General features: G+C 49.9%; 1 protein-coding gene across 14 annotated transcripts; it reads left to right on the top strand.

Moving 5' to 3' along the window:
• Window positions 1-7,018: 7,018 nt before the first annotated feature.
• RGS4 (regulator of G protein signaling 4) lies at window positions 7,019-22,329 on the top strand. 14 transcript variants are annotated; one of them, XM_079313370.1, is made up of 7 exons: window positions 7,019-7,239; window positions 15,308-15,536; window positions 18,032-18,136; window positions 19,060-19,121; window positions 19,804-19,970; window positions 20,411-20,870; window positions 21,054-22,329. In XM_079313370.1, exons 3-6 carry the CDS (start codon window positions 18,042-18,044, stop codon window positions 20,660-20,662), a joined length of 576 nt encoding a protein of 191 aa, XP_079169496.1. In that variant the 5' UTR covers window positions 7,019-7,239; window positions 15,308-15,536; window positions 18,032-18,041; the 3' UTR covers window positions 20,663-20,870; window positions 21,054-22,329. The 14 variants fall into 14 exon arrangements, with proteins under 14 accessions (XP_079169496.1, XP_079169506.1, XP_079169507.1 ...); XM_079313380.1 differs by lacking the exon at window positions 7,019-7,239 and adding an exon at window positions 14,551-15,205 and having other exon boundaries at window positions 20,992-22,329; XM_079313381.1 differs by lacking the exon at window positions 7,019-7,239 and adding an exon at window positions 14,551-14,932.
• Window positions 22,330-22,486: the final 157 nt, after the last annotated feature.

Genomic DNA, 22,486 nt, shown 5'->3' on the forward strand with positions numbered 1-22,486 from the left:
TATGGACACTGTGTGGGGTGAGAAATGAGCCCCAGAGCTCTCCAAAGAGAGGGGTGCAGGGTTCAAGAGGGAAGGCCAAGGTGTGTGTAGGGCCATGAGCCTTCAAATCCCACAAGGTGTGTGGTGAGAACCACCCAAAGTGATGCTCAGTGGTGTTTATTGACCCTACAGCAGGCACACAGCTGACTGCTGCCCCTCTGGCAGTCCCTGTGCCATCCCTTCCCAATGAGACCACTGGAATTTTTCTCGTGAATTTTCCTGAATTCTCTCTGCGTTATCAGCTGTGAGCTGTGGCAGCAGAGGTGTGGGTGATGGACAAAACAGCTCCTGACCCTGGCCTTAGTGCTAAACACTGGGATAAAACATGACCTGAAGTCTGCAGTGTGATCTGAAGTGATACTGAAAGAATGAGCCAATTGCTGTGGCCTGGCAAAGCTCTGAGTAAGATAATGAGCTGGGATGATGGCATGGCTAATTGAACAAGGCTGGGTGTGGTGCTGGTACAGCTGTTTTGTTCATCTATGCAGGGAGGAAACCTTCTTGATTGAAGCTGAACTGCCTCTGGATCCTTCCCAACATTCCTGATTCAGGTTTCCTTTTGGTGGGAGCAGATGCCAGCTGACCTATAGAAAGCATACAGGATCTTGCTCTCTGTGAGTGTTGGACCAGCTGGGCTCTGACTCCCTTCAGACCTCAGTTACTCTGTCAGTGAGACTCCAGAACCTTCCTGAAAACACAAAAACAGCCAACAAATCACCCCCAGCCAACCAGAAAATCATAGACCAGCTAGCAGCACAGAGCCCATTAATCTTTGCCTCAAGCCAGCATAGCAACTGAGGGCTGTACCTTGGACTCTGCCCCAGTGTGTTCCAGGGCTGCAGCTCCCTGCTCTGGCAGGGAATGTGCATGGCTCTGGCTGAGCCAGGTGCTCCAGGTGCTGCTGCTGTGCCTGAGTGAACAGAAATCAGGGGGCCATGGAGCTGAAGCAACAGCAGAATCCAACAATAAATCCAACAATGAATCCTCTGCCAAACCAGCTGTGCTGCTGCAGGCAGGGCTGTGCTGTGCACACCAGCAGTGGGCAGTCACAGTCCATCCCAGTGTCCACCCAGTGTCCACCCAGTGTCCACCCCACACCCGGGGTGGGGGTCTGGGGAAGTGTCCCTCACAGCTGGCAGAAAGCAGAATTTTTGTCTTGTGTTAGATTTCCCCTTGGTCTTAGCACTGCTGGAAATTAGCACCTGACAGGAGTCTGCTCTTCCAGGCAATGTTAGGAAGGAGGCAAAGCAGCTTTGTTTTGTTTTCTGAGATTAATGAGGCAATTTCTTCCCTCCGTATCCCGGTCCCAGGCTCTTGTATTTTTCATGCTTCATTAGAAGTGTTTGTAATTATATGAGTGGCTTCAGAGGCCAATTAAGCCTTCATTTGGAGGCTGCTCTGGGTGCTGGAAGCCCTCCATTAGCCTGGGCCTCTGCCAGGGAAAAACACTACATAGTCTTTTAACAACTGTACCAGCTCCTATCTGCTTAATGTTGATTTTCCTATTAAGTTCAGCTAATACTTTTCTAATTGTGTGAGCTGGGCCAGAAGCCAGGCCCGGTGACTTTTGCCAGCTGCTTTCCAGGCTGAATCAGGGATGAGCAAAACCCTCCTGAACACTTCCCTGCACACGTGCTGGGCCCCATCTGAACCTGGCTGCTCTTCCCAAAAGTGACTCAGGCTTTGCTCTGTGCCCAGGTGCTGCATCCCAGGAAAAACCCCATCCAGCCAGGAGGTGTGGATGCCAGGGAGCACACTCAGCAGAGCACCAAGAGCCTGGCACTGCATGCAGCCTGCCCCACAAGGTGCCAGAAGGACTCAAAGCCAGCCCACATCCCTGCCTGTCCATGAGGCACAGAGCAGGAATTGTTGTGGGGGCTCTCTGGGGCAGGTGATGCACTACAAACTGCCCAAGAGGGGATTCACAACTGCTCTATTCTATTCTATTCTATTCTATTCTATTCTATTCTATTCTATTCTATTCTATTCTATTCCATTCCATTCCATTCCATTACAATCTATTCTAATTCTATTCTATTCTATTCTATTCTATTCTATTCTATTCTATTCTATTCTATTCTATTCTTTTTCGTTGTATTCCATTCCATTCCATTCAATTCTATTCTAATTCCATTCTATTCTATTCTATTCTATTCTATTCTATTCTATTCTATTCTATTCTATTCTATTCTATTCTATTCTATTCTATTCTATTCTATTCCATTCCATTCCATTCCATTCCATTACAATCTATTCTAATTCTATTCTATTCTATTCTATTCTATTCTATTCTATTCTATTCTATTCTATTCTATTCACAAATAGAAATACATTCTCAGCTCTCCCACAACATGGAAGGGAGGATGCTGACATGCTGGTGGGGTAGGAGATTTCAGTCAAGGAGCTCAGGGATGTTCCTTGACTGAAATCTCCTACTGCTGTGAATCTGCTGCTCACAAGAGGGGGTGTGACAAACCTTCCAACCCAAACTATCCTGTGGTTCTGTGAAATTTAAGCAGATGTATAAACTCATTGCTGACCAGCAATGAACCTAAGCACATCTGATTATATTTAATAATTGAACTGCTTTCTTTAATTAAAAATGGCCAGGCAATTAAGTAATTTAATTTTTTTAATCTTATTTCATTTCAATTAGCTCTGATTAATGGCTATTCCTTCGAATCAAAATATCAATATAATAGAAAACATCAGTTTTGAATTTTTCATTTTAGAAACATTACTGCCTCTGAACTTTCAAACCCTCGCAGCTCTAATACAATTATCATGTGCCAGTCAAGTTTTAATGCCTTATTACACCCTAACAGACAAACACAAGAGGCTCTGAGCTTGTGTTTGGAGCTGATTTGTTCCTGCAAAGTCCCTTGAGTGAAGCCCCTGTGGGAGCCTGGGGTCTGTGACCAGGGGTGGCCCTGGGGTGACAGCAGAGATCACTGACAGCCCCAGGACTCCCACGTGCTTGGGCTCTGCAGATCTTCTGGAGCATTTATTTTTCCAAGAGTTTATTCCTCTGCTAAGGGAGGATTAAGATTTACATGTCTGAAATATGAAATAAGAAGCCAAAGTGGTACTTCTTTTCATGAGCATGAAGATTAAAATTTAAAAAGCAGCCATTTGACAGGTTCAAAGCCCAATTCATGGTGGAATTTCTGGCAGCAAAACATGGTTTCTGCGTAAGGTGATTGGTACACAGCGAGGGAAGCTTAGAGAGCTTGTAATTCACTGCAACACAGCTCTAGACATCCAAGGAAGTCATTATTGTAGATGGTTTCCTGGTAGCATAAAGAAGCAGGAGGGAGCCAGGCTGCTCCAGAGCAAAGCTGAAAACACTAATTGACTTTTACTCGCTGGGAAAGAAGATGCAGCATGACAAATGGCTTTGTGGTTAGGATCATTAAGGGCTGAGGAGAGAGCTGTGGGCTAATGGGGTGAACTGGGCAGAAATGGCCACGTTAGGGTTGCTGTGGGCAATGTGCAAGGTGTGCTGATAAAGCACAGCAGGAGCCAGCAGGACCAGGGGGGGAGAGGCTGTAAAGGGTCAGTGATAAGGCATGAGCCCAGTGCTCCTTATTTCACATCATACACATCGGGGTTTATTCCAGCTCCTGGAAGAAGTGAGCTCAGAAATAATCCAAGGGTCAGTTTTCTAACATTAGGCTGGAATTGTCTTTATTTACTTTTGTAGACTTGGCCAAAGCTCAAGGCACTCTAATGCTATGTATTCTTCAGTAAACACAATTAACTGGAAACTCAGAAACACTGATATCATCTTTTCCCTTGGGACTGGTCACTGTGAACTGCTGTCTCCAGCCAGAAATTCAACTTCCTTTTCCCCCTGGGGGTGCAGAGTAGGTGGAAATACATTCAGCTTAAAAAAAAAAAAAAATTTAAAAAAAAAAGAAAGTGAACCATCTTGATGATGCAGCCAAGCTTGGCTTTGACAGTGGGGAAAGGGTATCAAAGCTTGGGAAAAGTGGGAAGTCCAGAATTTTTCAGGGCAGTGGGTGCCTGTTATTCAGCAAGAGCTGGGAGTTTGTCCCTGAGGCAGCCAGGGGGATCTATAGGATCAGGGCACACCATGCACCCAACACTCAGCCACAAATCTCACAAAGCTGGAGACCAAAGCTGAACTCTAAACTCCTGTTTTACCATCTCCCCATAAACCCTCTCTGAAGGAATGCAGAAAGGCCCTCTAGAGCTTCCCCAAGCTCCAAGGCACAGGCAGATAAATTATGTTTGTAGTGGGAGCTCTTAAAGTGGTGTTACAAGCCCTTCTTCAGGTGATCCAGCCTAGTGCTTCATGATCTTAGAGCTGGAAAAATCTTGTCTGCTGCCTAATCCAATCCTTACTTGGTGTAATCAAGGACAAACACTTCTTGTCCTTGCCCAGCATGGACACACTAACAGTTTATCATCTTCCTCCCTGTGAGTGCAGCCTTTTATGGCTGTGATATTTAGGTACTTCATGTATCCTTACCCTGTGTCCCTATTTTTTGCCCACTTCTAGATTGAAAAAACTCTCATTCTTCCATCTTACCTTTTAGGTCTGCAGTCTGGACCCCTGCCAGTTGGTCTGCAGCCTCCTTGAAGAGCAATACCCACCTTCCAGCCTCTCACTGAATATCTGAAGGAGGCAGAGCACAGTGATTATCCCACCTGTAGGTGTGTGAGAGATTTGTAACAGGAATATTCAAGGTTGAAGTGAAGCCTGAATTCCAGTGCATGTGAAGAATGGGAAAAAAAAAAAAAGGGTGAGGATTAAAAGAGTGACCTGTGCTGATAAGGTAGAGCAGTGCTCCCAGAATTGGGTTTCTAGGATGCCATTCTGGGCTGTAAAACTGAGGAATGTGTTTATGGCATGACCAGGAGCCCTGCACTCTGCTTAGATCACAGCACAGACCCCACATCCTGCCCAGAGAGTGGCATGGAGACTGCAGCAATTCACACACCACTGCTTTTCCTGATGGGCCACCAGGAAAGCAAACATGCCCTGGCTAGGAGAAGCAGATAAGCCTGAAATCTGAATAGTTTATCCCGTGCTGTTGGTGGCAGGAAGGGCAGTGTGTACAGCCTAAGGCTCCCTTCTTGCACACTGTCCTGTGCCCCTGGCAGCAGGGTCACAGCCTGGTGGCCTTTTACCTCCTAGGAAAACAAAATTTTGTCTGCTTAGCCATGTACTGTTGTGTTGTGATACCAAGCAGACACTGTTAAATGGATTTATTTGCTGCAGGACTCTGTTGGTCCAGGGCTGAGGGCAGACTATCCTGCCCCTGCCCTCTCATGAACAACTCCAGGAAATACATGAGAGGGAAATTGCAGTGGGGGAAGAAAATCCTGTTTTAGATCTGCCCCCATTCCCCTTCCCATACATACTGCACATTGCCTTGGGTGACTCATACAGAACAAAGACAAGCAGGATTTTAGAGATAATTTCTTCAAAATTTGAGCCTACTTTGGTCTCTGCTGATGACAGAGTCCAGCCTGCCCCCTGAACTGCCCTGATGGGGTTTGGACCAGGTATCCATATGATGGAGAATTTAAAAAGCACAGTGGGCTTCAGCCTCTATTGTCCAGGAGCTGTAAGTAAAGGCAACCCACAGCTGGGTGTAGGAAAATGGAAAAATACAGCATCAAACCCACTCTTGTCAGCACCAGGTTTCATGCAGCAAAGCAGCTCTGAGCAGCTCAGCAAGATGAGCCTTGGACATGGGAGTGCACAGTGTGGGTGGGTTCTGCTGGCAGACCCTGCTGGGAGCTGATGGTGGGGAGAGTTTTTGGGGAGCATCCCTGGACATGTGGCACCAGGCTGGAGGTGCTGCAGGGAGATGTGCTGGCTCTAGGGCAGTGGGAGCAGCCTGATCCCTGGTGAGAAGTGCCTGGAGCTGTGCTTTAGGGCTCAGGGCACTTCTGGAGCAGGTTGTGCCCTTAAAGCCCTGGGGCTTAAACGTTGTGTGATGGGGATACAGCCGGGCTCTGTGCCTCCTGCTGCCCTCCTTCACAGCTCATGGATCACAGCCTGCTTCCAGAGGTGCCACTGACCCTCAGAGAGGAAAGTCCTGTCTGAGCACAGCTTTTGCTGGGTGCAGAGAACACCCCAGCACTCTCAGGGAGGCTGCAGAGGAGCAGCTCTGCTCAGAAACGTGCCCAGGGTGCTGCCTCCAGACCACTGCAGCACCAGGATCTGAAAACAGGCAGCTTCAGGGCTTGTTTGGGTTTCTGCTCCCCCCTCCCAGCCCAACACACTTAGCACACATCAGGGAGCAGGGCAGGGAGACGCTCTGTTCTCACATCTTACAAAGTCAATCAGTTGCATAATATGAAACACAGGCAGCAGGAACGTGATCAAGTGCAGGGAAGGGACACATCAAGCACTTTATTGTGGCTGTGGGAGGGGTGAGCCAGGCCTCTCTCTACCCAATTTATCTTTTCCAAGCTGCCTTTGGAGCCTGTTTTGCATCAGCTGCCTGTCACTCTAATTACAGCTCTGATTTCAAGGTAGCTTCCCTCGTTCCCTTGTCTAGAGAACAGGAGGGGGAAGCACCCCCTGAGCCCCCTGAGCAATTCAGAGAGTTTGAATGAGCCATTTCCTCTGCGTTAAACTCACAGCAGGGCAGGGATTGCTCAGGGGCTGTGCAGAGTGTGGGGAGAGCCAGCATTCCTGGGGGACAGGTGAGAGACAGCACCTTGTTCAAAGGGCTGCACCAAGGCTGGCAATGGCCTTTTTCCTTAAGATAAGGCTTCATCTCAGAGCTCCTGCAGCTTTTGAGAGCTCTCTAGGCAGCTGATCTGGTGAGGTGCAAGCAGATTTTCTCAGTGTGTGTGTCCTCCTGCATCACCTTCTGCACCATCTGAAGGAGTGTGAGCACCAGGGATGTGACAGCAGCTTGAGCTCCTGGCTGTTTCCACTCTTGACCCTTCTGTTATCTCTCAGCAGCAAGTTCTTGGAGATTTCACAGATCCACAGTGCTTATTCAGAAGGGACAGACCCTCTGCACATGGCAGAAACTGCAGCACCCTGAAAAAGGACAAGGAGAGGTGCCTTGTGGATGCTGGCTTGGAAAATGACAGGTGCTCATTCTGTTCTCAAGGTTTGGTGTGGTGGATTACCAGAAGCTCTGCTGGCAGCTCAGCCCCATGTATTTTGGTTGAAGGAAGCAGGGTTAAAAGATGGAGAGCAACAAGGTGTGTTGAAGGAAGAGGGAGCAAAAAGAAATCACTCCAATATGAAGCCTTTCAGGCATCTGCCACTGTCACAAGCAATTTGCTTCTTTGCCTAGCAAATAGCAAGAGCATTTGCTGTTCAAAGCATGTCTGAAAGCTGTGGGAGGATATAATGACAGTGTGGGGCTTCTGGGTTTTCTTGCTCCATTTTGAAATTCATCTCTCATCCCTGTTATATTAGGACTATTTTTAGCTGCTCCTACTCAGAATATAAGTGATTCTCCATGATGCATCTCAAGCCCAAGATGACAGTGAGGATGGTTGGGTGTTGCTGAAGTGAAGAATCATTCTGGAGCCCATGTGTGGCACAGTTCTCTTGGACACCCTACAGCACTGGGGCTGATTTCAGCTCACTGTGACCTCCCTGCAGGTCAGCAAGGCCACTCAGCACGGCCAGCTGCTCCCTCCAGAGACAGCTGAATGTCCCTGGAGACCCTTGGCTGCTGGACAGCGTTCCCAAGGATTGTCCAGATGCTGTGGGACGTGTCCTGCTCCTTCCCATGCTCATCCTGGAGCCCTCTCCTCACAGAGCTTCCTGCCCCTTCTGTACATCATCCTTTCCCCTTCCAGCTCTCATGACCCCAGCCTCTCCCATTCCCAGCCCATTTCTCAGCCTGGCCCTCCCTCCACAGGCACCCCAAGATGCTGGTGCTCCCAGGACAGGGAGAAATGCAGCTGGTGTCTGGTGGCAGCACAGGGCAGGACGTGTTCCATGAAGCAGAGTGAAGGCACAGGGCAGCATGGCTGGGGTGTCAGCTGTCCCAGTGGCACAGGGACAGGATTTGCTGCCTGATGGGATTTTGGGCATGTTTTGATGGGCATTTAGTGCTCTGTGTAGCAATCCTTTCCAGGTGGGACAAATCCATTAGGGAAATTAAAGTGAGTGGCAATCTCATGTTAGATTTTGGTGGGTGAGGTTTAGCTGGGACTGCAGCATTATTTCACAAAATGGGGAAGCACAATTTGCCACAAACTGCAATTTCTGATGATGAACAAATAGGATAAACACTCTGTACTTTTGGAGTATAAAACCCTTTGTGCATGATGGCAGGCAATTTTATACCATGACAATAGTGAGCATTGCTACTCCTTTCAGTGTGATGCACATCTTCAGAGCTGGCTTGTCCCTCCAGTGACCAGAGAGTGTCCTGGAGCTGAAAATACTCAATCTGAGGAAGTCTAAGTCTATGATGTACCTTTGTGGCTCCATTTATAAGGTTATCCAGAGTATCTCCTTTGATTTTTTTTTCTTCATTACATCCTTAGGATCACAATCCTCTGTGGATGGCTGTTTAGGATTGCTGCAGTAGGTGTTGGTCAGATTCCTGAGTGATCCAAGTGGTCCTGTGTTAAATGAGCCACTTATGGATATACTGAGGCTTGATTCAAGCCATGTGTAGAAGCCCATATTTTTTCCTTTAGTGTTAAAGCTGATTTCTAGCTGAAACACCAAAGCTTGAGTGTGCCTTGGGATAGCAGCTTATTGGAGGCTCACCTGCTGAGCCAGTAATTGCAGTCTTTAGCATCCAGCCTGCATCTGGAGTACCAGGAAGACTGGTTTTAGAAGAGACACTAAAATCTCAGCCCCTTGCATCCTGCTGAGAAGTTCAGGAGGATAAAATGTACCAACATGAAACAATTATCTTTTCTTTTTTTTTTTTTTTTTTTTTTTTTAAGCAGAACTTTCCAAATGATAAGTCATTAAATGCTGATCGTCTGAGCATCAGCTGCAGGGCACAGCCATGTGCCATGTGCCACAGATTTTGTCACAGCTCTTTCTTTGTCTTCTCTTAAAATCTTCCTCTGTGGCACAGTGAAACTGAGGTCTGGTAGGATTTTCAGCACTCCTGCAACATAAATGTTAAATAGCAAGGTGTCCTGACACAGCAGGGCTCAGCAAGCAGCTGTTTTCCAGAAACCTCTGCATGTCTGTCATACAGGGTATGCAGTCCCATTCAACCAGTCTCTGCAGCAATTCACATTTTCCTGGGGTAGTAATTCCACATTTTTGCTACATTGAATGTTTTCCACTTGCAATTTCATTCCTCCAAGTCACCTTTGTTGTAAATACATATTATATTATTGGCTTTTTGCAAATATTAACATGAATGCTAAGTGTATAATACTGGAAAACTCTGCTGTATGAATGTAGTTTCTTTAGTTCTGCTATTAACAAAACATAGAAATAGTAGTGTGATAAATATATATTATTCTTCTTGGACTGTAACAGGATGATGTAAAAAATTTTTGTTCATGTAACTAACTTGGAAAATGGTGAAAAATATAATCAGGAAATTCTTCACATTCTTGGATTATCAGACACCAGAACCCCAGGGAAGGAAAAAATGTTGATTTACAGGTTGGAGGGGAATGATTTTGAATGATGCATGAAGATCCATGAATATGCAACAGGTTGATGCATTTAAATAAGTGTTTTCTGAGTTAGGGTGTGCTCCTGGCTGAATGTCAAGCACCTGGCCACCATAACCTTTTGCTTTATTGTTTGTCTCTTATTATCTTTTATTAAACCTTTTAAATTTTACCAGGAAAGTGAACCTCATTTATCACAACCTCCAAGCCAGAGGTCAAGAAACTTCAGGCAAGGATCAGCTGCTGCCAGCATTTCCTCTTCTCCCTGTTTGTGAGGTTTAAACTGGCTGCACATCAGAGCCCTTGGATGCCTGGCACCTTTAAGAACTGCCCCTCAGGCTGAGCCACGTGGAGACCTTTTATTTCTTCTCCAGTCAGCCCAGCCATTGTGTGCAGCAGCCAGCAGCACACGGTGCCTTTGAAAAGGTGCTGTCTCTCTGCTGCAGCCCCTTTGTGTTTCCTTAGCCTGAAGTGGTGATTCTTGCCTCCCCAGCCACAGGCTTGTCAGATGTCACCTTTGAAATAAGAGTCATGCCCTTGAGACAGGCTCTGGCAGCTGCTTGCTGCTGCTGCCTTTTGTGAGCTGGCTCAGAGAGCTCAGCATCCCAACTGTGGCAACAGAGCCATGGCCTCACTGACAAAACGTCCCCTGGGCTTTGCAGGGTCAATAATAAATACAGCTCCAGCTTTTGTGCCCTGCCATGGGCCTGTGCTGTGGCACCTCTGATCCTGCTCAGATAAGAGGGGAGGGGGTGAGAAGGGTCCATTTGGGGTTAAGGCAGCAGATCCCACTCCATCTGCAGTGCTGAGAGATTTGGGGTTGCAGCTTGTCACTCCTCACCCTGCAGGGCTTGTCTAGGCAGAAGCCAGCTCACTCACACTGCAGGGCTGGGTTTTCCAAAACTGGGGAGCAGGAGCTGCTCACAGCTGGGTTGCCAGCTGGGTGCAGGAGGCACAAGGAGTGGTTTTGTTGCACACTGTACATAAAGACATCTTAATTTCTGACGCACCAATTCCCTTCCTGCCTCCTCTACACCTCAGGGAGCAGAAACCAGCCCACTGGTGAGAGGTGTGTGCCAGCCACTGGCTGATGGATGGACCCTGCAGGGTCTCTCTGAGCATCCCATCACAGCTCTTGGCCCTGCAGGATCTCCCAGTGAGCCCCAAGCAGCCAGTGCAAACAGCTCCTGAGGAGCAGGAGGGAATTAAAATGTGTTTTTAAACAAACAGCAGCTCAGAGCCCATTGCAAAGACAGCTAGTCTCCCTGCTTGGAGATGCACAGCCCTGGGACAAGTAGGCACCCCAAAACCTTGGGGTTGAAGCAAATAAAAATACGACTCCCACCAATCCCTGAGGATGATTAGGAAATTCCAAGCCCTTAAAAATGACAAAAAGGTGCTGTAGGTGCATAAGTAAGTAGGAAACAGCTGAGAGCAGAGGGAATTGGTCTGGATTGCATGTTTGGAGAATTTCTTCACTGAAAGGGTGGTTGAGGATCAGTGCTAACCAGTTGATGAGTGCAGGAGCACTGCTAGTACAGACAACAGCAGGCACACTGGAAAAGCTGGTGGTGATAGCAGCTGGCATGATCTAATGGAAAAATAGACCTTAATGGTTTTTTCATGAGGAAGTTATGGTGGTGAGATAGATTTATAAGTGAATATGATGTGCTATCAATATTTGGCTTAAAGTGTCAAAAAATCCATATTAAATGCACTGAAAGTGGCTAAATGAGACATTTCAAAGTGGTTTTTCTATTGAGAAAGCATCAGTGAGCAGCCATATGTTGGCTGGTTTGTGGTGCAGTGTTATTCAAACTATCTTAGTGAGTAGCAGGAAATGTTTAAGGGGCTGTTAATCAAAATGGATGAGGAGACAGGGATTCGGGAAATTGGAAGGCAAGTTACTCAAATAATAGATTTTCCTGTGTTCTAATGGCCATGAAAAAAAAAGAATAGCCAGACAGAAAAAAACAAGCCAAAGTAAAAAAAATCCAACCAACCAATCAACCAAAAACTAAAAAAAAAAAAAAACCCAACAAAAAAAACCCACTTATTTCATTAGCAAATCCAAACCAGGAGAGGAAAAAAAAAATCCATTTGGGCTGAACAAAATTCTTGCTTTGACACAAATTGAAACATTTTTTCTGAGTAGTAACAGGACAAATAAGGGTTGAAGGAAAGAAAAATACGACTTCCATCCTCCCTGAGGATGATTAGGAAATTCCAAACCCTTAGAAATGACAAAAAGGTGCTATAGGTGCACATGTAAGTAGGAAACAAGTGAGAGCAGAGGGAAATGGCCTGGGTTGCATGTTTGTTTGTGTGAACTGTGTGAAGCTGGAGCTAAGGCAGGCCCCAGAGGAATGTGCTAACATGTACAGAGCATCATGTCAGGCTGCAGCCAGTGCCCTGGGACAGGAAATGTGTCAGGCACAGGCATGGGCTGAGCTCATCCATCCCAGCTCAGCCCCAGTGGCCCTTCCAGGGTTCTGTGCTCCAGCTTCTCAGCTCTAACTCACCCAAGCCTGCGTGGGGAAGAGGCAGCCCTCAGTGCTGGGAGGAAATCTCACCTGCCAGCAGGTGTGTTGGAGAAAATACCAGCGGTGGGTGGTTGCACTGGAAGGGTTTTTGTGCAAAGAGTGCTTGGGGCTATGGAGGAAGCACACCAAGGAGTTGTGTGTGAGCAGCCCACAGCAGGGCTCAGCCCTGGGGCCACTCACCTGGGCAGAAATGTCACCAGAGTGGCTGCATGTGGAGGGCTCCTGCAGCCTGGGGAGCAGTGCCAGCCTGGCTGGGGCTCCTCAGCTGAATGGGAGCTGCTCCAGTTCCTCGGCCAGACATCTCTTGGACATGGATGGCCATGGAAGGATGTGAGTGCCCACTGTGCACACCTGGGCACCTGCAGGGCTGGGTCACAGGGCAGGAGAGGCCATGGGAGCAGCACATCCCTGTGTCATGCCCTCCCGGATCCCAGTGACACAAAGAGCAGCATCTTCCTGGAGCTCCCTTCCCACGCAGGGCTCTGGGGAGGGGATGGGAAGGGAAGGGAGGGCAGCAGCCTGTGCAGCTCAGCCCCAGGCAATGACCACGAGAGCAGCAGTGCTCCTCTGCCTGCTCCTGCCTCTTCACACAGGCTGCCTCTGGCTGCGGAGAGCCAGGCAACATCCCATCCCATCCCATGGATCCCATCCCATCCTATCCCATGGATCCCATCCCATCCCATGGATCCCATCCCATCCCATGGATCCCATCCCATCCCATCCCATCCCATCCCATCACATCCCATGGATCCCATCCCTTCCCATCCCAGCATCCCAGCTCACCCCAGCCCTCCATCCCATCCCAGCCCCACCCCAGCCCTGCATCCCAGCTCATCCCAGCCCTGAATTCCAACCCACTACAGCCCTGCATCGCAGCCCTGCATCCCAGCTCATCCCAGCCCTGCATCCTAGCCCATCCCATTCCATTCCATCCCATCCCACCCCAGCTGTGTATCCCAGCTCACCCCCAGCCCTGCATCCCAGCCCTACAGCCCTGCCCAGCCCAGCCCACTCCACTCCACTCCAACCCTGAATCCCATCCCATTTCTTCCCTTGAGCTCTCCATGAGCAGGTGAAGCAAGCCAGGGATGATGTGCCAGGTGTAAAACATGACATGAGCTGCTGCTTCACTGGCTGGCATGAGGAGGAGAGTTTGGTGTTGAGCACAGCACAGTCTGTACCCTGGGGGAAAAGGCTGCCTGTGATGGTGGGAGATGGAAGGGGATGCTTCAGATTGGAGACCAGCTGGGGTACTGAGAGGATATTGAACTGCCAGAGCAGGGGAACACAGCTCAGAGGAGAAACAGTGCTCAAGCCCAAACTGTTCTTGTGGGGGCAGGCTGAGCCAGTCAGTGTTAATGAAAAAGGGGAAATTTCAACTGCAGCCCTTCCAGGAGTCTCCATGCCCAGTCCAGGGAGGATGGTGGTAATTGCAAAGCCCTCTAGGCTGGCTGTTGTGATGGCAGTGCCAGAAATTCCTGATTCCAGCCTGCTCACACACAAGTTGGGAAGTGCAGAAGGTGACCTGATGTTGACAACACACCATCTGAATCTCAGCCATGCAGCAAACGTGCTTGCAATCCGCAGCCTGCAACCCACAGAGGAGTGTGACATTCCTAAATCTGGCTAAACAACATTTTGCAGACAAATTGCAGAATTTTTGTGTTTTGCACAGAAGTTCCTTGCCCTAGCAAGCAGCCTTTGGGACCTGCCAGAGAGAGGGGTAAGGGCAGAGCTTGCAAACACCTTGATTGTGTCAGCCAGATGGGCTCCTGGATTGTTTGAATGTCAGTAACAATGCACAAGTTTGATAGTCAAATAAAATTAATTGGATAATTAGTAAATAATTACGGCCATATTCAGCCCTTTTAATTCTCCTCAAAGAGAAGAGAGCTCAGGCACCAACTCTGCCAGTGCTCAGTTGCTTCCTACAGATCCACCCAAGTCTTGTCAACTCATTAACACTAAAAAGACCAGGGAATTCACTCAGGTAAAGTTTTACACTGCCCTGTGCTGGAGCTGATTTTTAGTCCAAACACTGCAGGACTTGCAGGCACATTGCCTCAGCTTTGGCAGCATGACAGCCACACTCCTACAAAAGCATTTTACAGTTAATTAGAGCATTGCCTTTCAGCACAATTAATGATCTGAAAGGATGCAGTATGCCAAGGCAGGTAAACCCTCCTGAGATTTGGACTCTGTGCTGCTGGCTGTAGGCTCTAGAGACACAGGAGGGAAAAGCTCATCCTGCAGCTTCTGCAGATGGTGAACAAAGCACTGAGAGGTTTCTGGGAGAGGGGATGCAGCAGTGGGTAGTGTGGGCAGGCAGCCTGCTGCTGATCCCCTTTATTTCCCAGCAGGAGCAGGACTGGAAGTGCAGCAGCCCATATGCACGTCCGTCTGCCCAAAGCCTTCCCTCCTTGATAAGGATGGTACAGGCTGTGCTGAGCTGCACCTCGATAAATATCAGCCAATTCTGTCTCTCCCAAGAGGGGCAGCTGCCTTCTGCACCATCCAAGGGCTGAGGACAAGCAGCTGAAGTCATTCTGCTCTCCTTGGAGCCACAGCAGAGTCAGGGCAGTGCAGGCACCCCCACAGGTGTCTCAGGGATTCATTCTTTAGCACAAAATACCCTCAGAACTGCTTCAAAGACTTCTCTGGGCAGAGAAACCCTCTATTTTAATTATTTTATTATTTTATTTTAATTAACCATCTTTCCTTGGGGATATCAGAGTCCCAAGGTCTGGCTTTTAATATTTTGCTGTTGCAAATAGAGAAGGTGTTGCAGTGGTACTCATATCTAAGGCAGACGTGCTGCCAACCTCCTAAATTCCATTTTTCCACGCATGTTCATGAGCTGCCCTCAAATCTGTGTGCTGAGACATGCACATTTTATATTCCAATAGTGCTTTGCATCCCCCTCCTCGAGCTTCTGTTGCAGCCTCACCAAAAATACATATTCACATGACTCTAGAATAAAACAGGAAAGTCTCATCTGCCTGGGTAGTTCCTTGGTGAATTTACATTCTTCTTTCCTTAAGAGCTCTATTTTCTGCGTTTGTTGGGATTACAGTAACCTTTTTTTGTTTAAAATTCTTGTCCCTTTCTTGATCCAGGTTCCTGTAAATAGAAGAGGAAAGGAAATTAACAGAGGAACCAGCGAAGCTCATCTCACTTCTCAGAATTGATTCTCTGACCTTTTTTACTATCTGTGTGCCACCCCCCCGAAAGATCTGCTTTTCATCTGCACCATTCCGACCTGCTGCAACAAAGGAAGTCCCCGAAGCTTTCGGAGCCCTTTTAGGAGAATCCACCCCTGCAGCCAGACGCCGAGCTCGGTTCCTGGTAAGGTTTTTCAGTCTCTCTCACCCCTGTGTCTGGGCTCTGTACGTCACCCTCTTCCTCCGGGGTGGGCACAAGGGGGACGGGGCTGCTGCTGTGCTGACTCCTGACTGGGTCACCCAGCTGGGCTAGGCTAGGCTGGGCTAGGCTGGGCTATAAAACCGAGCCGAGGCAGCGCAGCTGGCTCACACAGCCAGCGCAGGACCCGTGCGCAGCCTCCTCCTCCTCCTCCTGCCTCCTTGTTTTTCCTGGAATACTGATCCGACCCCGGCAGCAAGATGTGCAAGGGACTCGCTGCGCTGCCAGCCACTTGCTTAAAAAGGTACTGTTTATTTCTGAGAGTCTGGGAATGGTCCTGCGAGCCCGGCTCACTGCGCTTTGTGTCCGGGCGGGAGGACACATCTGGCTCTGATTGTTTTGCAAGATTAGATACAAATGATTGTTAGAGGCTTTTTTTTTTTTTTTTTTTTCCCAGCTAGAAGCAGAATCGCAGATTTTGTGCTGAGCTGTGAGAACTCTAAAGCCTTCCCTCCTACCATCCCCTCCGCCAAACCCAGCAGCTTTCAGCATTGCGATATTTTGATATTCCTGTCAGCTGCTTCTTGCTGCAGTCTTTGCGCCCCTTTTCTCCTTTGGCGCCTCGCTGCTAAATTCTCTTGATTCTTCCGAGGGGGAAGCAAGGCAGGCGGGATAAGAATGAAGGGTTGTCCCCTGAAATGCATTTCAGCTGCAGAAATGAAAGGCAGAAGAGCCGAGTGCCTGCAGGCAGGGATGCGGGGCACGGGCGTGTGGATGCGGCAGCAGCCGGTGCGGGTCAGCCCTGGCTCCCCGGGCCATGCTGGGGGGCAGGTAGGGCTGTACCCCAGCCCTGTGGGGCTCAGCACACCCCTGCTGTGAGCTGCCAGGACCTGGCTGCATCCTGCTGTGCGGGATGGGCAGAGCAGATGTGCACAGCCCCAGATGTGCTACAATAGCACATCTGCCCAAAACCCAGCAGGAGGGGTCTGTGAGTGTCACCAGCCCTCCCGGAGGGGTGTTCCTCCCGTTCAGGTGCTCTGGAGGTGCCCGGGAGGGAGGCACGATGCTCCCTGCTCATCCAGCCCATCCAAACTCTGCGGGTCCCTGATGGTGCAGCGCTGCCTTTCAGTGCAGTGGGGTGGGGAAATGCGAGCAGACACTCAGCTGGCTCCCAGCTGGAGGATAAAGCTTCCTGCTCGTGGTTGGATTTGAAAACAGGTGCTGAAAATGCAAGGGAAAAGTGTTGACACTGCCAATTTGTGAGGACATTTGATGAGGATTAAAAATAAAAAATTGAAAAAATACAGTGAAAATTAGTTCATGCCTTTAAACACCTCTGTCCAGGATCCCCATCAAAATCCCTCTCTCCCAGAAAGCTGTGGGACTGGCTGCAAGCAGCAGTGCTTGTTTCCTGACCTGAGCAGTCTCCTCCTGGGCAAGGAGCACACAGCACCAGGCAGCCCAGAGTCCCCATGTGTGCCTGGGTGGCGGTGCTGGCCACAGGCACCCTCTCTAAAGCAGCTCTGGGCTCCCTTTGCTGTCCCCGGGTGCTGGAGCTGTTAAGGAACCATTTCTGAGGCCAGCAGTGGGATCAGGTATGGCCAGGACACCTGGCAGGGGGCTGGGGGCTGAGCAGCTGCCAGAGCTCAGCCCTGTGGCACAGCCTCCTGCCCTTTCCCAGGCTCACATCTGAGGAGGAGGAGGAGGAGAATTTCCTGCTTTGCACTATCCCTGCACCTTGGGGCAGGCCAGGGCTTGTGCCCCTGAGCAAGCAGGAATGGTTTGCCCACCCCTCCCTCATCCTTAAACTGGAAGAAAACCCAGAGAGGAGCCAGTGTCAGCTGAGTATCTAGAAGCTGCTGTGAGGAAATGGCTGGAAGGTGGAACAGAATTGAGGATGAATGAATCTCTAGAGGAGCTTGCTGTGGAGCAGGGGAGCAGCTTGCAGTCAGCGTGGGCTGGTTGTGGTGAAGCTCTTGGCTCATGCCCTGATCTCAGCCCACAGTCCTGCTCCAAGCACTGGACTCGCCCCTTTCCTTTGTTTCTTGGGCTTGCTGGGGTGGCCTGGCATGGCCCTGCTGTTCCTGTTCCTGCAGGGGCTGCAGGAAAGGATTAGTAAGGGTGTGAGAACCACACACTGGCAGCTGGGCAAATCAGCTCAAGGAGAGGTGACATGCACAGCATGGTGATGCTTTCCTGTCACAATATTTCTGCTGTAAACAGCAGGAGAACAGCAGCTTCTCCCCCTCTGCTTCCAGACTCATGACCTTCTCAGCCAGAAGCTGTTGAACATGAAAAGTGACTTCTTTGACATGGTTGTGTTTGTCTAGAAACAGAAATGTGCCTTATATGATGAGTGGAGAATCAGCCCTGGAGTCCCCGCCAGTGACCTGCATTTGTGTCACTGAGTAATGCTGGAGGAGGCTGCAGAGGGAGTGCAAAGCAGCATCTTCATCTCCTCCTGGATTTTTTTCTTTCAGTGCCAAAGACATGAAGCACCGTCTGGGCTTCTTGCTGCAGAAGTCAGACTCCTGTGACTACAGCTCTTCCCAGGGCAAGAAGGAGAAGATATCCTCAAGCCAGAGGTAAGAGCAGGTGCTGTTAGTTAATCCCAGACTGGGTGCAGCCTGTTAGTCCTACAGGAGCTGGACTGTGTTTCTGCTGCTGTTCCCAGTCCTTCCTGCACACCTGTGCTTGGATCTAGTGTGGAAATAGCTCCCAGGTCCTGTCAGTCCTGTCAGTCCTGTGAGCTGGCTGTCAGCACACTTCAATTGCCACAAGGAATGCTGAGCTAGCCACTTCTGTGAGTGTGGATGAGCAGAGGGGAGGGTGTGTGCAGTGCTCTGCACAGGGGAATGGCCATTCTGGACACACTGCAGAATCAGCACCCCTGCCTCTTTGAGCTGGGTTTGTGCAGTGCTCCACACAGCTGTAGGCACACACAGCAGCCTGACAGGGCATCACTGCTCTCTCTGAGCTGCAAGGGACACTGTTCTCTCCAAAAAGGCTCCAAAAGCCAGGGTTTGCCCCTGGAAGAGATGAACCCTGGGGTGTTTCAGTATGGTAGAGGGCATGAATGCAGGATCTGCTCCCCATGTGTTCCCACATTCCTCTCTTCCACATAGCTACTGCTCCCCTGACAGGTTAAAGGAATCAGCCCTTTGGAGTTCATTGATGTGGCCTGTAAGAGTGATTCTAGGTCTGTGCTCCAGCAGGAGATGCAGCCAGGCACAAAATAAATATGAATTCCACAGTGATTTTTCCAGGAAAATTCATTTCTAGTCCATGGCTGGTGATGAGGATTGCAAACCAAAATTTCTGTAGGTTAGATCTGGGATCCCTGGGGGGTATCTGTAAAACAAGCTGATATCTCATTTTCAGTCTCTTGTGTATGCTCTTACAACAATCGGGGGAAAGATTTTCTAGTGGCGCTGAGAAACAAACCAAAATTGTCCTTTGTGTACTCTCTTCAACTCAGCCCTGTGTTTCTCCCTCTGTCTCTCCTTAGGCTCAGCCAAGAGGAAGTCAGGAAATGGGCAGACTCCTTGGAAAATCTGATCCATCACGACAGTAAGTGCAGAGGGCTCTCAGGCTGCCTGCAGAGCACTGTGCTGTGAGCAGGCTGGGAGGGGACAGGGGACACCACTTTGTGTCTCCTGGGGCACTCAGGAGCTCCTCAGACCCCTGGCAGGGCTGGGGAAGGGGCTCTTGCTCCCAGCTAAGGCAAGGGTCAATCCCAATGCAGCAGGAGAGTGGCTTTTTGCTGAGCTCTCTTTTGTGAATGCAACTGGTTTGGCCTTTGTGCAGGAGGAGAGCAGCTGGGACACTCAGTTAGGGGTGGGTTAACCCAGAACCAAAAAGTGGAGATATTATTTGCAGCTGAGCCCATGGGAGACTTTGTCTTCCCACCAGCTGTGGGCTGCACTGATGTCCTTGAGGTTTCCATCACATTGTTCCCATGGTCTGGGGCTCTGTGGAGCTTGCTGGCTGTCTCCTCCAGGCCTCCTGGGAGCACACCAGTGGTTTGTGCTGCCCTGGCAGGAGCTCTGAAGGTCTCAGTGGGGGGACAGGCAGTGTCACACTGACCACGTGTGACATCCCCACAGGGTCAGCCTGAATTCCAGCACGCAGCAGCTGTCCCCACTGCCAGCCCAGGGCAGCTCTCTGGAAAGGAGAACCCACAACCACTGTGTGCTGGCACCCAGGGACCAGCACCCTTACCTGACCTGGCTCTCCTCTGGACTCTCCCTAGGAGGACTGGCTGCTTTCCGTGCTTTCCTCAAGTCTGAGTACAGTGAGGAAAACATCGAGTTCTGGGTCAGCTGCGAGGAGTACAAGAAAACCAAGTCACCAGCCAAGCTCAGCCCCAAGGCCAGGAAGATCTATGATGAGTTCATCTCAGTGCAGGCCACGAAAGAGGTACGTGAGCAAAGGCACCACCCTAAATTCTGTACCAGCAGCACAGGCAAGCAGAGGTCAGCAGTTTCACAGGAGGGCAAGGCTTCTGCTTCTCTGCTAGTTAGCAAGGACATGGTGGGTTTTTTATTGGTTTTATATTAAACTTGGATAGAGAGATGGAGTGTGGCCATTCCGTGGGCACACCCAAATGGGAGAAGCCCGAGAGCACTGTGATTCCCAATGCTCCAGCTGCTCCCATGCAGTTTGAGTTTCCTGGCTGGCTGCATCCCAGGGCAATGTGTGCCAGTGTCCCCTGAGAGCTCTTCTGGCAGCAAGGATGCATTGGTATCCCTGGTATCAAATGGCCATTTCAGACACTTGTGTTAGGGAGACACTTGGATTTTCCCTTTCCTATACCCCTTTTGGACAGGCTCCTCTCACACTGTGCCTTTGGCCCACAGGTGAACTTGGATTCATGCACAAGGGAGAAGACAAGCCACAACATGCTGGAGCCCACCCTGTCCTGCTTTGATGAGGCTCAGAGGAAAATATTCACCCTGATGGAGAAGGATTCTTACCGCCGCTTCCTCAAGTCCCCGTACTACCTGGACTTGGTCAGCCCTCCTGGGGCTGGCTGTGGGCCTGAAAACTGCAAAAGAAACCACACCCACAGCTTAGACTGCAACTCCAACATCATCTCTCAGTGTGCCTGAGCCTGCAGCACGGCGGGGCCGGGCTCAGAATACTCGGCAGCAAAAGCACCCATTGGCATGAAGCAACAGAGCTGTCTCCAGTAGCTGTCTAATGTCCCAGTCGTGTCCCATGTCATGCAACAGCCAGCATTTGTAACCCCATCCGGGCTCAGTGTGTGCAGCAAACCCTCCTCTGATGGGTCAGGGCAGGAGCTGGGGGCTGTGTCCAGCAGGAATTGGGGGCTGTGTCCAGCAGGAGCTGAGAGTAGTGTCCAGCAGGAGCTGGGGGCTGTGTCTGGCACAGAATATAGGGGCAGGAGTGTCCAGCAGGAGCTGAGAGCAGTGTCCAGCAGGAGCTGGGGGCAGGAACTGGGGGCAGGAGTGACCAGCAGGAGCTGGGGGTTGTGTCCAGCAGGAGCTGGGGGCAGTGGCTGCATGTGCCAGGGCTCTGCCAATCCTGTGGCCCAGGAGCTGCTGTGGCAGCCCTGGCTCTGCCCATGGAGGGACCAGGCTGGCAAGGTCACCCTGTGACACCCAGCGAGGTGCAGGGCACGGTTTGTGATCTCCCCTTTCTGATCTGCAGAGGTTTAGGTGAGAAGGCTGGCTCTGGTCCTTAGCTGTCCACAGCTCTCCAATGTCCAGGCTGTCAGCAGTGTTTGCCCAGAGCTCAGGCTGTGCTGCATTGCAGTATCAGGCACAGAAGAGCTCCTGCTCTCTCCTGAAGGGAGACCAGAGCTTTTTGGACAGCCTCCCTCCATCACCACAGGCAGGGTGGCAGGGGAGCTGCTGCCTCTGTGGCACCACGCTCATGCTGGCCAAGGATCTTCCCTAGGGCTGTGCAGAGCTGTCGCTTTGGGGGATCATTATTCCCTGTGTTATTAATTGTGACCTTCACACTCCCAGGTGAAATACTCCAGCAGAGCAGAACAGAAACTGTTCCTGCTTTCCTAGACAGGTGTATATTCCATTTGGACTCAGCTTTGCCTGTCCTTGCTTGTAAGGAGCAGCTTGTCAGGGAACAGGACCACAATATCTGAGGAGGAAAAGCCCTGCTTGGGAGTACTTGAAAACAATGGAGTTTTTTGAGGTGTTATTCATGTATTTCAGTAGTAGCATGGCTCACTTTTCCAGAAGATGGGAGGAGGAATGTGTCTATCTCCTTACTGCTCCAGGGCTTTGCCAGAAGGCAAACTCACTTTTCAATTGCAGTGGTGAGACACAGCTTTTGCTGTGGGGTTTGGCACTCCCCTGCAGTGGGAAGCACGGGAGGCAGCTGCAGGATCCCTGCAGCTCCTCTCCTCTCCTGCTGCAGCACCAGGCGTGTCACTGTCCCCAGCCTTGGGCTCTCCTTCACTGGGTATTGCTGCTCTGGCCACTCTGCATCCCAGCCCAGACAACAGCTCTCACACTGGGGTTTTGGCGTGGCAGGAGGAGGCTGTGGCTCTCCAGGCCCATAGAGAAACTCCATTTTTAACACGTGCTTTATTTTGTATTTATTCAGTGTACTAACACCTATCACCATGCATGTTCAGCTAAGAGGTGGAGAGGCTTGCTAAAGCTCTGAACATAGCCAAGCATGTGGCTATGTTTTATTTCCCCCTGGTACTGGGAACTCTTGGTAACTATTGAAAAACTGTATCAATATTTAAATAATGATGAATGCAGTCTAAATAAAAATGTTTGCGTTACTCCCTTCTGAAGTGCCATTATGTGAACAAAAGAAAATGCACAGAGATCAAATTCCTTGGACAAGGCTGCTCTAAAAAGTTGTGTTACAAGTGGCTTCACTCAGAGATTGTTGTAAGTCACAGGAAGATGAAGCAACAAGAGTTATATCATCCTGAC

The sequence above is a fragment of the Erithacus rubecula genome, assembly GCF_903797595.1.
Source record: "Erithacus rubecula genome assembly, chromosome: 10".
In the NCBI taxonomy this organism is placed as follows: Eukaryota; Metazoa; Chordata; class Aves; order Passeriformes; family Muscicapidae; genus Erithacus; species Erithacus rubecula.